Here is an 18525-nt window from a genome sequence, read left to right as displayed (position 1 = left end):
CAAGTAGATCATGAACAAATTTCATTTTTAGATATCAAAGTGTTCAAACATGGGCACGTCTTTTCCATCAGCCTTCACACGAAGGAGTCGGATCGTAATTCGTTACTCCAGTACCAGAGTTTTCATTCTCGGATACTCCGTAATAGCATACCCACAGGGCAGTTTCTCAGTTTGAGGAGAATCTGCTCTGAAGTTGAGGACTTTGATATACAAGCTAATACCTTATACCACAAATTTACCAGTAGAGGTTACCCAAGCAGAATCATAAAATGGGCTTGGAAAAGAGCTAGAAATTGTCAAAGACAATGGCTTTTACAACCTGCCACAAGTTTAAATCAAAATGAATTAGCCTTTGCTCTTCCATACACTAATCAAAGTAATGCAATTAAAAAGATTATTCAGAAACATTGGTCAATAGTACAATTTCATCCATCGTTAACCAATTATCCAAATTTGCATTTTCTAGATCTTCAAATTTAGGTGAAAAACTTAAATACAAGAAATCCAATAATTCATTATTAAATCTGGAGCCTCATCAGCCTTGTGACAATTGCCGACTATGCAAACATGTGCTAATGTGCTCAGCACTAGCTATTCCTTTTACTAATCATAGTGACTCTTTGGCTGGAAGGAGGGAGAGGGAGAGGGAGGGAGAGGGGGAGGGGGGCCCGCATTGCCGATTTTTGCTGGAGGGGCCCATCGCCATTTTGAAAAAACAATGTTGATGCCCTCCTTCATCGGGCCCCCCTGACCATTTCGGCCCCAAGGCACGTGCCTACTTGGCCTATTGGTTAATCCTGCCCTGTACATAACAAGAGCTGATTCAGGAATAGTCCTCATCAGCCTGTTTAAAAGAGGTATGTCTCTTCAGGTAAATTGGGATTTCTCCTGCATCACCACACAGTGGACACAAAACAAGAGGAGCAGAATAAAGCCGCCATTTCCTGTCAAACTTTATTTTGGCTTTCAGCATAATAGCAGAGGGGACAGAAGGCAAAAGGTGAGGACATACTCTATCTCCAGGAAAAGTCCTAAGGAGTTAAGTTTTGCCCATTTATATACAGCATGATCAGTAAAGTTAGCAGTTTCAGTCCCCTGCAGTGAATACATACATTTATGTAGTGATATTAAGTCAAATACAGGCATAGCTAAGGCTGCTCAGAATCCATTATTGCATCTCTTAGTAAACTAGTTCATAAAAAGGAGAACAAGATATTACATTTATAAAACCATGTTATACATAAATAAACCCCTTTATATTCCTTATTAAAATCTCCTGTCCCATGGAACAAAGGCAATGTGTGTGAGAGAGAGAGAGAATGAAAACAGAGTCCTGGAAAGAGATACTCAGATCATATGGAGGAAGGGGTAAGCTGGAGTCCTGGGATCCAGTGAATCAGTGAGTGAAGAGGGAAAAAGGATCCGCTACAGTTCTGTAGAGAAGTAGTCAGGCTGAGGAGGGGATGTGACTGTCTCAAAGGCACACTCAAAGAGGAGAAAATCAAATCCAATCTCAGAACTTTTTCAAAATTTAACTCTGCTGTTACTAAATCACTGATTCCAGGACACGGTTCTGGATTGGATGCTATGGCTTAACTTTGTTTTACTCACACCATGGAATTATTCCTGGACGCTTGTGTTAAGATCATTCTTCAGTTGATGCCGAACCTCCATGCACACACAGTATTTCAGAAACCTCCAGTATTGATGCAAATCATTTTCAGTAAATCTGGAGCCAGTGTGTGTGTGCTCATTGCTGGATTTAAGATTAGTGATGTACGATGACTTAGAGAGCTAGCACTGGCAGTGTAGCGCAAGGGGCTGATACAGTTGGAGGAGACTTGCTAACCCTCCGAATCTACTCCTGAGTTCAGCTTTCTCTATTCCCCTCCCCACAAGTAAAAAGGCAACTGGTAAATAGCTAGACCAATACATAAGGAGTGCAGAGAGCCCTGCAAATGGTGGACAGCTGGCAGCATTCCCCCCCCTGAATTACAGAGAATCCTGTCACTGATCAGAACCTCAATTACCAGATAAGCATGGCAGCATTGCCTGTGCCTGAAGAGTATACTGGGTGGTTGCTATGGCACACCAGACCATTATTTGTCCTGCATTTTCTCCAAGATTGGCACAATCATGTCAAACTTGGGTCTCTTGGCAGGGTCTTCATTCATACAGATCTTCATGAGTTTGCAGACGTGCGGAGAAATCCCAGGAGGGATGGTAGGACGCAGACCTTCCAAAGAAACCTGCAATGGCAGTCATTATTTAAAGCAAGGTCCTAAAAGCCTGGTATTATATACACATGATCACTCAATTTTGTAAGCAGCTTCCATAATTTCACATTTAAATTAGCTCAGCTGCCATGCTCCTCCTGTACTCAACCTAGACCCCTCCCAACTTGTTCACCCTCCTTAAGTAATCTCTCACCTTAGAGCTGCTGTGTATGGAAAGTTTGGTTGAAACCCCCTCCCCTACATCACAAATCCTCAGCTGCATTCAGCAAAATGTGTTCCACATACCCTCAACCCCACTCATACCTACCCATGCTCTCTCTGGCTGCCTTGTAGCTTTTCACCTTCCCATCTTTATGCAACTCATTTCTCTGAACATTATCTGCCTCCAACAGCCATGAACATTAGCTCGCCTTTATCCACAGCCCCAACAACCTTATGAGGCTATAGACATTTTTCATACCCACTTACTCTCATCTCTCCCTACCTGTTTTGCTCCCCATCAATTTCACTAACACTGCTGGTTTCTGTAGCATCTTTTGCAGTGGTTCTCCAACTTTCTGTTCCCTCTGTAGCTTCCCCCTTACCTTCATTCCAATCTCCATGTTAGATAGATCAGCAAAGGGTACCTCCCGGGTCACCAATTCCCAGAGCAGAACTGCAAAGCTCCACATGTCTGCAGAGCGTCGATTAATCTCCTCTGGTTTCTTCTGCAGTGCTGTATAAAAGAGCAAGTGTGAGCAAAGTGGCAGAAGCCAGCAAGAGACAGACATGCTTTCCTAGTTTATAGTACGTATAGGTATGGCTTGAACTGAAAAGCGGTTTCTGAACTATTACCCTCTGGTGCTATCCATGCAGGGGCATACATCCTGCCAGGACACTGAAATGATAACTTCACATCCGCCATGCAGATTCGTGCAGTCATATCCTCGTCAATCTGAAACAAGGAATGAAAAAAATAAAGACAAAAGAGTTCAGCACACAATTCTCATGACTCCTTCCAGAACTCAGCTGTCAACCCTGGCACACAACCTTTTTGTAAATAAAATTTAAAAGAAACACTAAAAAAACCTCATCTGGAATATTGCATTCAATTCTGGCCTCCTTATCTCAAGAAAGATATAGTGGCACTAGGAAAGGTTCAAAGAAGAGCAACCAAGATGGTAAAGGGGATGGTACTCCTCTTGTATGAGGAAAGACTAAAACGGTTAGGGCTCTTCAGTTTGGAAAAGAGACGGCTGAGGGGAGATATGATTGAAGTCTAGAAAATCCTGAGTGGAGTAGAACGGGTACAAGTGGATCGATTTTTCAATCCGTCAAAAATTACAAAGACTAGGGGACACTCGATGACATTACAAAGAAATACTTTTAAAACCAATGGGAGGAAATTTTTTTTCACCCAGAGAATAGTTAAACTCTGGAACGCGTTGCCAGAGGATGTGGTAAGAGCGGATAGCGTAGCTGGTTTTAAGAAATGGTTGGACAATTTCCTGGAGGAAAATTCCATAGTCTGCTGTTGAGACAGATATAGGGAAGCCACTGCTTGCCCTGGATCGGTAGCATGAAATGTTGCTACTCCTTGGGTTTTGGCCATGTACTAGTGACTTAGATTGGCCACCGTGAGAACAGGCTACTGGGTTTGAGGGAGCATTGGTCTGACCTAGTAAGGCTATTCTTATATTCTAAAATCACAAAACAGAAAACAAAATTATTTTTCTACCTTTTGTTGTCTGGTCACTATTCAAATCATGTTGGTCCCAGGCTCTGGTTTCTGTTTGTCTTCTGTTAACTCACTTGCCAGGGTCTCCTGCCTATTTGATGTTTTCTTCTTTCTCCCTGCTCACCATCCATCTTCCATCTCTGTCCTCCCCTTCCCTCCCCCAGAGGTCTGGCTTCTTTCCTTTTCTTTTTTGTGTCCCCATTCCTGTAGTCCAGCATTTCTCTAATGACCCCTCCCCTCCCCACGATCCTCCTGTGACCCCCCCTGCATTACTCTCCTCAATGGGATCTGATAAGGCAGTACTCTTCGGGCCACCGGCAGCGTTAAGTGAAGCTTTCCCTCTGCTACTGCTTCATGTCTAAGTGGGGCCAGGAAGCAGTAGCAGAGGCAAAGCTTCCAGTCACGGAAGGCAGCATGCTTACTCCACTCACACTGACAGCGGCCCGAAGAATAAAAGAGCGGCTGCAGCGATGCATCCCACCATCCCTAGATCCACCATCTCTCCTTTTCTCAACTACCCTTTCATCCAGTATCTCTCCCTCCTTCCCTACCACCCCAGGATCTTTCATCTCTCCCTTTCTCTTCCCAACTACCCTCCTTATCCAGTATCTCTGTCCCGCCTCCCTGCACATCACCCCTTCGGTCTAACTTCTCTCCCTTTCTTTTCCCTCCCTCCATCCCATTGTTCATCAACGCTCTCTCTTTTCTGTTTTCAGACCCATTATTTCTTCCCCTCCATCTCCCCACCTCAGTCCAGCATATGCCCCTCTCTTTGAACCCCCACCTCCCTCTGTGTACTTCTAATAGTTACACCAGGGGCCCCCCCCAAAGGCCGGCATGCTTCCCCCCCCCTCTTCTCTCCATTATCCGGTGTCCCTATTGTCTCACTTTAAAAACTAATTACATCCTGTGAAGGATTGCTGGTGAACTTTCCCTCTGCCGTGGTCTGCCCCAGATCTAAACAGGACATTAGGTCAGAGGAGAGGTGGTACCGTGCACCAGCGATCCTCCACAGGACTTAGTTTCTAAAGTGAGAACGGGAGCAGAATCGGGCAGCACTAGCAGTCCAGATGGTTTCATTCCTTCCCTCCCTGCCGCTGGTACAAACCTGTAAACAAGACAGACTGACTCTGTAACAGTATCACAACCCCGGAGGAGGACCCGTTGCACAAAAAACTTAGCTCAGAGACACAAAACTCTGAAGAGGGAGAGGTAACCCCCTCTTAGGGAAAGAGTTTATCTTCCAATCATTGCTTCATAAAATGTAACAAACGAGTCCAACTCAAAGGTATAAAAAATTTTTTCTGTGTATATATCTTAGTAATGATGCATTGTGCATTCCAAATACTTTCAAAAAAATCAGATAAATTTTGCATTCAGGTAGGCACTGAAATATTCATGAAATTCTTATAGATAAGTCTCAACAATACTTATCAGGGTCAGTATTGTTGAGACTTATCTATAAGAATTTCATGAATATTTCAGTGCCTACCTGAATGCAAAATTTATCTGATTTTTTTGAAAGTATTTGGAATGCACAATGCATCATTACTAAGATATATACACAGAAAAAATTTTTTATACCTTTGAGTTGGACTCGTTTGTTACATTTTATGAAGCAATGATTGGAAGATAAACTCTTTCCCTAAGAGGGGGTTACCTCTCCCTCTTCAGAGTTTTGTGTCTCTGAGCTAAGTTTTTTGTGCAACGGGTCCTCCTCCGGGGTTGTGATACTGTTACAGAGTCAGTCTGTCTTGTTTACAGCATAGTGTTTTTCTGACTCTTGGTTATACTCTTCCTGCTTATAGTGGAAACATAGCTGGTACAAACCTTGCAGAGCGAGCCATCGAACACAGGCTTGCTTGACGATGCTCATGGCCTTCCATCTGCCAGGCTCCTCTTTATGATGCAACTTCCTTTCTTTGTAAAAAAAGGAAGTTGCATCATAAGGAGGAGCCTGGCAGAGGGAAGGCTGCAAGCACCTTCCAACAGCCCTTTGTAGAGATTGTCTCACTCTGGAAGGTGTGCACCAGTGGCGCAGGGAGGGAGGGAAGCCAGCTGGAGCTGCTGAACCCACAAGCGGGGGATGGGTGGGCTGGAGTTGCCAGACACATGAGTGAAGTGGGGCTGGGCTGGAGTTGCTGGACCCATGAGGGGAGGGCCTTGAACTGCTAGACCTGAAATAGTGGGATATCGGGGAGCTGTGGTGGGTAGGGTTCCCCGCGGGAACAAAGCTATTTACTGCTCTTCGGAGCGGTGAAAAGGATTGCCCCCATGCCAGCGGTGAACAGATACACATTTTACCTGTTCCTGCGGTTTTACTGCGGTCACCCGCAGTTAGCCGTGGGAAAGGGTCACTGACTTACGGGCGGGTAAGACCCCCTTTGAGTTGTTGTTGGGCCCGACTCTCCGGAAGGGTGCTTTGTCTGCTATATATCGGTGTCTTAATAGTCGGGGGGCTCGGCCCTTGCCTTATATGTTGGCTTGGGAAGGGGATTGGGAATCAGCTATCTCTTTAGATACTTGGGGCGACATCTGGAGAGAAGTTGCTTCGGCGGGCATTGCAGCATTGGTGGTTGAAAATGGGTATAAAGTTCTATTCCGGTGGTATTATACTCCTCAGGTTCTGGCTCGATGGCGTGGGGGGACGAGTGCTTCTTGTTGGAGGGGATGTGGGGAGGTGGGAACCTATATGCATATGTGGTGGTATTGTGGGAGGGTGAGCGGTGTCTGGATTGAGGTGTTCTCTCGAGTTTCCCGGATTCTCACTGTGCAGGTTCCGGTGGACTGGAGACATGCCCTGTTATTTTGGCACCAATTGGATCTTGATTGGGGTGACTCTTTATTTTGTAAGTTAGCCTTCACTGCTGCCCGGTTGGCCCTAGCATCTTTGTGGAATCAGGGGCACTCCCCCACTTGGTATATGGTGGAACAGCGCTTAATTACCTGGCAGCTCCTTTATCAGTTAACGGCTTTACGACATGGCAAACATCATGGCTATGCTCATATTTGGCGTAGATTTTGGGCTTCTATAGGGATTGGTGGGAGGGGGAGTTGGATTGGATGTTTAATTGGGAGTGTGGGACAGGACGAGACCTTATGATAACTGTTTTTGAAGGTGAGGTTGGGAGATCCTTACCCAAAAGGACGGTGTGTGCATTGTGCTTTATCCCTGGGGGGGGGGGGGGGGGAGGGGGGATTTTGCTGTGGTTTTGCTGGATTTGTGGTTGGTTTTCGACATGTTGGGGCTATAACTACTGTTTAATTTGTTGTCTGCACTGTTGATTTTTCCTTTGTGCTTTGCTGAAGCTGTGTATCACTGCTGTATACTTATGTATATTTTTCAATAAAAGCTTTCATTTGAAAAAAAGGAAAGGGTCATCGCATCATTCTCTAATCCACACACCCTTTATGTAGCGGCATCAGATTGAAGACAGCAAAAAAGGCATACAGATGTAAAAAATGTTCTCTCCTGCTAGAAAGGATAGAAGAGAATTGTGCAAAGCTTAGTTCAGCATCCAAAGAGGACTGAACACACTTGGAAGTTTGCCATGAAATGAAGGTTGAGAAGCACTGTCCTAGTGATTCTGAGTCTCACCATGACGCTTCTGCTGTTCAGATAATGCCGTGGGATGAGGGGCTCCAAGGTGTGCAGGAAAGCCATTCCTCGAGCTATGTCCAGTGCAAATTTCACTGCTTGCATCTGATCAACCACGAAATCTAGACGTCAGAGTTTAAAAGAAATGTTAGATAAACTGAGAGTTTAACATAAAATGCAGTACAGTGGTACCTTGGATTACGAGCATAATCCGTTCCAGGAGCATGCTCGTAATCCAAAATGCTCGTTTATCAAAGCGAGTTTCCCCATAGGAAATAATGGAAACTCACTTTGATGCGTTCCCCCCCCTGAGAACCGGCATTGCTGCCCTCAAAGACCCCCCCTGCGATCCGGCACCCCCCCCCCCCCGCCGCGATTGGGCATCCCCCCGCCACGACCCGGCACCCCCCGACGCGATTGGGCACCCCCCCGCCACCACCCCCCGCCGCTTCTTACCCTCATCTGGGCACCCCAAAGATAGGCCTCCTCGTCTGCTGGGCCTTGAGCATCTGCGCATGCTCAAGGCCTGCGAGTTCACGTTGTATTGTATGCAAATTACAAAAAAAAGTGTTCAATTCTGGTCGCCGTATCTCACAAAAGATATAACAGAATTAGAAAAGGTACAGAGAAGAGTGAAGAAAATGATAAACAGATGGGATGACTTCCCTATGAAAGGCTAAAGTGGCTAGGGAGCCAAGAGGGAGAGAAACAGCAGGGGAGAGGCAGAGGAGAGTAACAGCAGGGAAGAAGGCGGCAGGAGCGAGCGAGGGGCAGTGGCGAGTGGCAGTGGCTTCGTCAACCCCCCCCCCCCGATGTCGACCACTGAAGCTTCCCCTTAAAAGGGGCCTTGAGAAGGGACAAGCCACCGCTAAAGGAGAGCAGAGGGAGACCGCAGCAGGCACAGAGGACACTCAACCAAGCAGGCACAGAGGACACACAACTAAGCAGACACAGCAGGCACAAAGGACATACAACCAAGCAGACGCAGAAGACAGACACAGAGGACATTCACACCAGGCACAGAGGACAGCTACAGCAGATGCAGAAGACATCCACAGCAGACACGGAGGACAGCCACAACAGACCAGCAAGCGGGCAGCAATGGAAGCAGCAGACAGAAGCAGGGTGTTGAGCTACCCAGTTTTCTGCACCATCTGCCTTTTGTATGACTACCTCCCCTCTAGGAGGCAGTCTTACATATGCATTCAATGTGGAGAACTGGAGAGCCTGAAGAAACAAGTCAGACTCCTAGAGGGCAGAATACTGGAACTGGAGGCACTTCGAGCAGTGGAGGAGGAGGACAGGGATGCAGAGAACATCAACACAGAGGAAACCATCGAGGAAGAAGTCTGAGAGCTGGAGAAGTTCATAGAGAAGGCATACAGGGAAGCTGTGGAAAATCACCAGCAACAGTGGAACTGCCGAGATACACCTACAGAGAGTGAGGACCACCTGAAGGACAACCACAAGGAAGAAATGGGTGACAAAGCAGAGAGATCTAGAAACAGCGGAGGGAACTAACAAGAAGATGAATCCGGTGCAAGCCAACTCCAGGATAAGGGAAGATGGGTGTGCACAGAGGACACGGACCTACGGCTAGAGAAGCAAGAGAGGACAGCAATCGTTGTGGGGGAATCCATCATCAGACAAGTCGACAGCCACATAGCGGGAGGAAGACAGGATCGGCTGGTGACCTGCCTACCGGGAACCAAGGTAGAAGACATAGTGAGCCGCATCGACAGGATCATCAACAGCATGGAAGAAGAAGATAAGGTGGTGGTGATCCATGTGGGGACAGACAACATAAGCAACAGGAACTACAACAGGGAAGTACTGAAGGACCAGTTTCAGATGCTAGGAAGGAAGCTAAAGACCAGAACGCAGAAGATAGCATTCTCGGAGATCCTGTCGGTACCCAGGGCCGATGAGCAGAGGCAGATGGAGCTGCAAGCAGTCAACGCATGGATGCGGTGCTGGTGTGAAGAAGAAGGATTACACTTTGTGCGCAACTGGACGACGTTCTGGAGGAAGAGCAAGCTATTCAGGAAGGACGGACTACATCTCAGCAGAGACGGAACGAGGCTACTTGCAAGCAACATCAAGAGAGAAGTTGAGAAGTTTTTAAACTAGGAAGAAGGGAGAAAGCCGACAGTCGACCAAGAGAGAGAGTTGATGGTTCAGGAACCGGTATACCCGGAGGATACCGTGCAGGAAGATAGCTTGGAAGACTCACATGATCATAGGCAAGACAGATCGAAAGGGACACAAGAGGGAAGGAAATGCAAGAAAGGAACAGGCCGCAAACTCAAGTGTATGTACACGAACGCAAGGAGCCTAAGGAATAAGATGGGTGAATTAGAAGCTATGGCACAAAAAGATAACTTTGACACCATCAGCATCACAGAAACATGGTGGACCAAGGAAAATGTCTGGGACACTGTGCTACCGGGATACAAACTATACCACAAAGACAGAGTGGCTCAAAATGGTGGGGGCATTGCCATATACTTCAAAGAGGGAATTGAATCTACTTGAGAAAACACGCCAGAAATGCCGAATAAGTTAGAGTCTCTATGAATCAAAATTCCAGGAACAAATGGATTGGAAATGAAGATCGGAATCTACAACCGACCCCCAGGGCAGTCCAAAGAAATTGATGGAGAAATGACAGACGAGATTAAACGCAACTGCAAGGGAGGCAACACAGTTATCATGGGTGACTTCAACTATCCGGGGATAGACTGGAACCTAGGCACCTCAGGCTGCACTAAGGAGATCAAGTCCCTAGATGCTGTAGGCGATTGCTTCCTGGAACAACTTGTCAAAGAAAATACAAGAGGAAATGCAATTCTGGACTTAATTCAAAATGGATTGCGAGGACCAGCATAAGGTGTAGAAGTAGAGGGGACACTCGGAACCAGTGATCACAGTATGATCCGCTTTGATCTGGATGCAGGGGCGAAATATCAATCCAGAACGATGGCCACGGCACTGAACTTCCGAAAAGGGAGCTACAAAGGGATGAGTCTCATGGTGGGGAAGAAGATTAAGAAGAGGATAAGCACTGTAAAAATGCTAGAGCATGCACAAAATCTATATATACCGCGTAGCAACAAGGGATCCAAGAGGAAAAAGAATAAAGAACCGGCGTGGCTCACTGTAGCAGTGAAGGAAGCGACCAGAGACAAGAAGACTTCGTTTAAGGAATGGAAAAAGTCAAAAACGGACGAAAACTGGAAAAAGCACAAAGAGCATCAATGCAGGTGCCATAAGGTGGTAAAAGGGGCCAAAAGAGACTACAAGGAAAAAATAGCCAAGGAGGCGAAAAACTTCAAGCCGTTCTTTCGATATATTAAGGGGAAATGACCTGCAAAGGAAGCAGTGGGACTGTTGGATGACCATGGAATAAAGGGATTGCTAAAGGAGGACAAAGCCATCGCCAACAAACTGAACACATTTTTTGTGTCTGTATTTATCGAAGAGGATATACACAACATACCGGAACCCGACAGGCTACACGCTGGAAACAAAGATGGGAAACTGAAAGGGTTGACGGTCAGTCTAGAAGAGGTATGCAGGCAGATTGATAGACTTAAGAGCGATAAATCCCCAGGACCGGATGGCATCCATCTGAGGGTCATCAAGAAATGGAAAGGGACTATAGCTGAACTGCTTCAACTAATAGCCAATCTGTCGATCAAATCGGGAAAGATTCCACAAGATTGGAAGGTGGCGAATGTTACGCCGATCTTCAAAAAAGGTTCGAGGGGAGATCCGGGAAACTACAGACCAGTGAAACTGACTTCGGTACTGGGAAAGATGGTAGAGGTGTTGATAAGGGACCGCATCATTGATCACCTTGATGGACACGATGAGGACCAGCCAGCACAGCTTCAGCAAAGGAAGATCTTGTTTGACGAACTTGAGGCACTTCTTTAAGGGAGTAAACAGGCGGATAGACAAGGGTGACCCAGTCAACATTGTATATCTGGATTTTCAGAAGGCATTTCACAAGGTTCCACATGAACGACTACTTCGGAAAATTGTGAACCATGGAATCAACAGTGAAATATTCACGTGGATTAAAAACTGGCTGGCGGATAGTAAATAGAGATTGGGAGTAAATGGACAATACTCGGACTGGAAGAGCATCACCAGTGGGGTACAGCAGGGCTCGGTGCTTGGACCCGTGCTCTTCAACATATTTATAAACGATCTGGAAATTGATACGACGAGTGAAGTGATTAAATTTGCAGACGATATGAAGTTATTCAGAGTAGTGAAGATGCAGGGGGATTGCAAAGATATGTAATGTGACATAACCACGCTTGAGAAATGGGCAGCGACATGGCAAATGAGGTTCAATGTGGATAAGTGTAAGGCAATGGTCTCAAACTCAAACCCTTTGCGGGGCCACATTTTGGATTTGTAGGTACTTGGAGGGCCGCAGAAAAAGCACAGTTACTTACCGTAACAGGTGTTATCCAGGGACAGCAGGCATATATTCTCACATGTGGGTGACATCATCTACAGAGCCCCGATGCGGAAGCATTTTCAAGCAAACTTGATTGAAGATTTAAGTTTGCTCTGCTGCTCCACGCATGCGTGCCTTCCTGCTCCACTAGGGGGCGCATCCCCTCGTGGTCTCCAGTTCACTTAACTAGCAAAGAAGCCAACCTCGGGGAGGTGGGCGGGTTGTGAGAATATATGCCTGCTGTCCCTGGATAACACCTGTTACGGTAAGTAACTGTGCTTTATCCCAGGACAAGCAGGCATGATATTCTCACATGTGGGTGACCTCCAAGCTAACTGAAAAGGGATGGAGGGAAGTTGGCAATTTAAGCAAATAGATTTCGCAATACCGATTGGCCGAACCGGCCATCACTTCTGGACAGTGAGTCCAGACAGTAGTGGGAGGTGAAAGTATGAACCGAAGACCACATGGCAGCCTTGCAGATTTCCTCAATAGGTGTGGACCTGAGGAACGCTACGGAGGCTGCCATCGCTCGGACCTTGTGTCCCGTTACTCGACCATGCAGCGCGAGACCAGACTGAGCGTAGCAAAAGGTGATGCAATCGGCCAACCAGTTGGACAAGGTGCGCTTGGAAACTGGGTGGCCTAACCGGTTTGGGTCGAAGGACAAAAACAATTGTGGGACTTTCCGGTGTGGTTGAGTGCGTTGGAGGTAAAAGGCCAACGCTCTCTTACAGTCAAGAGTGTGAAGCGCCACCTCTCCGGGCTGAGAGTGGGGCTTGGGAAAAAACACGGGCAAGACGATGGACTGATTGAGGTGAAAATCAGACACTACTTTAGGCAAGAACTTTGGATGTGTGCGGAGTACCACCTTGTCATGGTGGAATACAGTGAAGGATGGGTCCGCTACCAGAGCCTGTAGCTCACTAACTCGCCGAGCGGAAGTGAGTGCAAGCAGGAAAATCACCTTCCAAGTGAGGAATTTAGGATGGCATTTGTCTAGGGGCTCAAATGGGGGTTTCATTAGTTGAGCCAGAACCACGTTAAGGTCCCAAACCACCGGTGGGGGTTTGAGAGGAGGGTGGACATTCAGAAGACCCTTCATGAAGTGAGAGACTAAGGGGTGGAGCGAGAGGGCTTTTCCTTCCAGAGGCTGATGAAAAGCCGCAATCGCACTGAGATGTACTCGAATGGAACTGGTCTTTAGGCCGGAGTGAGATAATTGAAGTAAATAGTCAAGGACCAGAGGGATGGGGACCGACACCGGGTCCTGGCTGTGAGAGGAGCACCAGGCTGAGAATCTGGTCCACTTTTGAGAATAGCAGGTTCTCGTTAAGGTCTTTCTAGAGGCCTCCAATATCTCCTTGACTGATTGAGACACAGGGAGAGAAGTCAGGGGGAAAGAAACCAAGCATTCAGATGAAGAGATTGAAGATTGGGATGTAACAGCGAACCCTGACTCTGTGATAGTAGAGAGGGAAACCGAGGCAGAGGCAGTGGATCTCTGACACTGAGTTGAAGTAGAAGGGAAAACCAAGGCTGGCGTGGCCAGCGAGGGGCAATCAGGATCAGGGTGGCTTTCACCGTTTTCAGGTGGACCAGCGTCCGCAGGATCAGATGGAACGGCGGGAACGCATACAGAAACCTTCCCTCCCAGTCGAGGAGGAAGGCATCGGCCTCGAGTCGGTCCGGGGAGTGTATCCGGGAGCAGAAGAGGGGCAGTTTGTGATTGTGGGGGGATGCGAACAGATCTATTTGCGGCGTCTCCCACTTTTCGAACATCTGTCGTAGGGTCTGAGAGTGCAGTGACCACTTGTGTGGCTGGAGGAGGCGGCTGAGTCTGTCCGCCAGACAGTTTTGTTCTCCTTTTATGTACACCGCTCAAAGGAAGGTGTTGTTGGAGATTGCCCATTTCCAGAGGCGCATGGCTTCCCGACAGAGGGACCAAGACCCTGTCCCCCCTTGTTTGTTTATGTAGTACATTGCTACCTGGTTGTCGGTTCGGATGAGAACCACCCGGTCGTGAAGCAGATGTTGAAAAGCTACAGCTGCGAGATAGATGGCCCGGAGCTCTAGCACGTTGATGTGGCAGCGGCGGTCTTCTGCTGACCACATCCCCTGAGTGCGGAGGCCGTCCAGGTGGGCTCCCCAAGCGTACTCCGACGAGTCTGTGGTGAGTACCTTGCTGTGAGGAGGGGCGAGGAAGAGCAAACCTTTGGAAAGATTTGAAGAGTCGGCCCACCAGCGGAGTGATCGTTGCAAGGAAGGAGTCACTGTCAAGGGACGATCGATCGGGTCCCGGTCTTGACGCCATTGAGAGGCCAGGGTCCATTGAGGGATTCTCAGATGGAGACGGGCGAAGGGTGTGACGTGGACGGTGGAGGCCATGTGGCCCAGGAGAGTCATCATCTGTCGAGTTGATACCGAGGTCATCAGTGAGATCCTTCGGCTCAGACTTACTAACGCCTCTAGACGCGGAGGGGGGAGGAAGGAACGGAGGCGAACCGTGTCCAGCGTGGCCCCGATGAATTGTAGGGACTGCGAGGGGCGTAGTTGGGATTTTGGGAAGTTTATCTCGAACCCCAGACTCTGTAGGTAGATAATAGTATGTTGGGTCGCTGAGATAACCCCTTCCCTGGACGGGGCTTTGATGAGCCAGTCGTCCAGGTAGGGGAAAACCTGAAGACCCTGGGAGCGTAAGGTAGCTGCGACCACCACGAGGCACTTGGTGAAGACCCGAGGTGACGATGCTAGGCTGAAGGGGAGGACTCGGTATTGCAGGTGCAGGTCTCCTACCTGAAAACGCAAGAACTTGCGGTGAGCGGGGTGCACTGGAACATGTGTGTACGCCTCCTTCAGATCGAGGGAGCAGAGCCAGTCGCCCTCGTCGATCAGGGGGTAGAGGGTTGGCAGGGAAAGCATCCGAAATTTTTCCCGTACCAGAAATTTGTTGAGGCGTTTCAAGTCTAGTATTGGGCGAAGGTCTCCCGTTTTTTTCGGTACCAGGAAGTAACGGGAGTAGAAGCCCTTCCCCGTTGGTCGGGGGGAACTTCCTCCACTGCTCTCAGGTGAAGCAGATCTCGAGCTTCGGAGAGGAGTAGGGGTAGCTGCGTCCGGTTGGGAGGGCAATTCCTTGGGGGTTGTCTGGAGGAATGGCCCGAAAGTTGAGAGAATATCCTGATGAGATCACGCCAAGGACCCATGCGTCCGACGTGACTTGTTCCCAGCAAGGGTAAAAGGCTTTGAGGCGACCCCCGATGGGAAGGAGGCCTGGGACTACGGCGGAGGGGGCCCGCCCCCTTCCGCGTATCCCGTCAAAAGGACGGGGACGGTTTAGTAGTCGCAGGCGGTTGGGACTTGGGCGGGGCCCGATGGTGGGCTTGCGGGCGCCTGGGCGGAGGCCGCGAGAAGGCAGCAGTGGATTTTTGTGGGTAGCGGCGCGGGGGGGGCCCTGAACAGCCTGGACGTGGGCGGTTTAGGCTTTTGCCGCACGAGGGAGGCAAACGAGCGTTCGTGTTCGGAGAGGCGTTTTGTAGCCGCCTCGATAGTGTCATCGAACAGTTCTTTACCCACGCAGGGGAGGTTAGCCAACCGGTCCTGTAAGTTGGGGTCCATGTCGACCAGGCGCAATCAAGCTAGTCGGCGCATGGCGATAGCAAAGGCTGCCTCTCTGGAGGAGAGTTCGAAGCCATCGTAGGCCGCGTGAAATAGATGGAGGCGTAGGTTGGAGAGGGACTCTGCAAGCAGGCTAAACGCTCCTTGGCGGGAGGCCGGTAAGTCAGTCTCAAAGGCTCTCAGTAGTCCAATGAGATGTTTGAGATAGGATGTGAAGGTGAAAGTGTAGCTTTGCACCCTAGAGGCCATCATCGCATTTTGATATAGTCTCTTGCCGAACTTTTCTAGGGTTCGGCCTTCTCGGCCTGGGGGGACCGCCGCTGAGACCCTGGAGGGGTGAGCCTTCTTCAAGGAGGATTCTACCAACAGCGACTGGTGGGAGAGCTGCGGTTGTTCAAATCCCGGGAAGGGTAGTGTACGGTACTTAGCCTCCATTTTGGAGGGTACTGCTGTGACCATATAGGGGGTCTCGAGGTTTCTGAAGAAAGCCTGTTGGAGTACCGGGTTAGGCGGTAAGCGAAGGGACTCTCTGGGCAGTGATGGCATATCCAGCTCCGCTAGGTACTCTTTTTAGAGTATCTGGAGTCGGACTGGAGGTCTAAGTCCAAAGCGTGGCCCATGTCCTGGACAAAGCGAGAGAAGGATGGGCGGGATGTTCCCGAGGCCCCTTGCGGGGTCGGTGAACGAGACCTCCGTCGGGTGGAGAAGGATGGGGAGGCTTCCCTCTAGTATCAAGGCTCCTGCTCTGATCCACGCTCCGAGACCGGGGAAGCACTGTGAAAGTGTTCCGGGGTCGTGGATCTCCGACGTCTCGAGGAGCCCCTCGGAGACGATGCCGGGGTTCGGGATACCGATCGATGACGGATCGGTGACCTCGACCCGGACTCCCTCGGTGAGAGTCTGAAACCTCGGATCGGAGCCCCGGTCCGAGGGGGAGTTCGGAGGATGCGTGGGTTGGAGAGTGATAGCTCCATCACCCTCAGCGGTCCCGTACGAGGTGTAGGTGAACGGCCTCGTAGAGTGGGGGAACCTCGGGCCTTCTTGGAGGTACGGCGGTTCGAGGTTTCTGTCGTTTTAGCCCGACGTTTTGCCCCGTGGCGGTCTGTGGAGGGAGAGCACCTCGGGTGTCTCGGCGAGGAGTCAGAGGAGGATGGGATGCGGCGAAGCTTGCGCGCTTTTCCTCAAGGTGGCTCGATGCGAGGCTCAGGCTGGTCTGGCACATGCGGGGTCGAGGCCGGTTGTAGATGGGCCATTGTAGCGGACAGCTCCGATGAAATCATCGCTCGGAGTAGGTCCTGGAAAACGGGCACGGACAGCATCGAGGGCATGTCCACTGCCTCGGTGCGCTCCATCGGGGGCGACCTCGTATCAGAGTATTCCCGTGTGGTGGAGGCACGGCCCGAAGGCTTGGAGGGCTTCGCCAGGGCTGTGAGCATGGGACTTCCGCCATGCGTCGCTGGTGTCCCCGAGGCTGGCTTCTTCGCTGTTGCGGAACCTGAAGAGGGGACTTACCCGGAGCCGAGGCTTTCTGTTGTCCCGAGGACTTCGGATTCGAGTCTCGAGGCGATGCCGAGGTATTCGGAGCCGAGGTCAAGGCCGGGGCCGACCTCGAGGCCGAGGTAGAGGGTTGGTCGGTGGCGAAGAGATCCGCCATGCGGGCTTTTCTTCGACGGAGGGCCCGGTTCTGGAAAGTAGCACACTGGGGGCAGGAGTCGGTTGGATGAGCGGCCCCCAGGAAGAGGATGCACCGGCGATGCGGGTCTGTGATGGAAAGAAGCCGCTCGCACCGGGTGCACTTTTTAAAGCCGGTCAAAGGCCGGGACAAAGAATCGAAAGTGGCCGTGGCTCGAGTAGCCACGCGGCCATGGGGACCCGGAAGCCTCCGGGTCGGTCAAAAACGAAGCAGGAACAAGTTGAATAAGGAAAAAAATTCACGCACAGCGACTTAATCGAGAAAAAAATAAGAAAATCGCGGTGCTAGAAGGCAGTTGGGGCAGAGCCTGAAAAAACACGACTTCTAGGCTCAGCGGAAAATTTTGAACTGGAGACCACGAGGGGATGCACCCCCTAGTGGAGCAGGAAGGCACGCATGCGTGGAGCAGCAGAGGAAACTTAAATCTTCAAGCAAGTTTGCTTGAAAATGCTTCCGGCATCGGGGCTCCGTAGATGACGTCACCCACATGTGAGAATATCATGCCTGCTTGTCCTGGGATAAAATAGTTAATGTCTTATTAAAGAAATGACAATTTTGCATGAGGTAAAACTCTTTATAGTTTATAAAACTTTCCTTTAACAGTTAAAAGGAAAGATATTTTCATGCAAAATTCTTTAATTTAATTTCTTTAATAAGACATTAACTATTTTTTCTGCGGCCCTCCAAGTACTCTATTTTTTTCTGCAGCACTCACATTTTAAGTTCAATATCTTTTCTTTCTCAAAACTGGCACATTTCAATCACTAAATTGAAAATAAAATCATTTTCCTACCTTTGTTTGGTAATTTCATCAGTCTCTGGTTGCACTTTATTCTTCTGACTGTGCATCCAATACTTCTTCCCTTCTTTTAGCCTCCTGTATGCTTCCTCTCCTCCAGACCTCATTCCCTCCCCCAACTTTTTCTTTCTTTCTCTGATTCCGTGCCCCATTTTTTGCTTTGTTTCTGGTTCCCTGTCCCCCCTCCTTCTTTCTTCCTTCCTTCCTCCGTGCTCCATTTTTTGCTTTTTTTTCTGGCTCCCTGTCCCCACCCCATCTTCTTTCTTTCTTTCTTCCTTCCTTCCTGCCCTCCCCCATGCCACCGCCGCTGCAGAATAGGCTGCTGCTGCTGCCGCTATCGGGAACAGGCCATCTCCCTGCTTCTCTTCTACACGGGGCCGACCAACTCTCGC

At 49.3% G+C, this 18525-nt stretch overlaps 1 protein-coding gene across 3 annotated transcripts in view; it reads right to left on the bottom strand.

The window, feature by feature from the left end:
- Positions 1-924: 924 nt before the first annotated feature.
- The window catches only part of ILK (integrin linked kinase), a 185058-nt gene continuing 167457 nt past the window's right edge, over positions 925-18525 (bottom strand). For all 3 annotated transcript variants that reach the window (XM_033949504.1, XM_033949506.1, XM_033949505.1), the window contains 4 exons: positions 7553-7674; positions 3072-3171; positions 2822-2952; positions 925-2249 (listed from right to left, as the gene is read on the bottom strand). In XM_033949504.1, coding sequence (XP_033805395.1) covers positions 2100-2249; positions 2822-2952; positions 3072-3171; positions 7553-7674 — 503 coding nt within the window. In that variant the 3' untranslated portion in view covers positions 925-2099. The remainder of the gene's footprint in view (positions 2250-2821; positions 2953-3071; positions 3172-7552; positions 7675-18525) is intronic.

The sequence above is a fragment of the Geotrypetes seraphini genome, chromosome 6 (genome assembly GCF_902459505.1).
Source record: "Geotrypetes seraphini chromosome 6, aGeoSer1.1, whole genome shotgun sequence".
In the NCBI taxonomy this organism is placed as follows: Eukaryota; Metazoa; Chordata; class Amphibia; order Gymnophiona; family Dermophiidae; genus Geotrypetes; species Geotrypetes seraphini.
The sequence above is the reverse complement of the archived record's forward strand: the minus strand, read 5'-3'. Positions and strand labels throughout refer to the sequence as shown.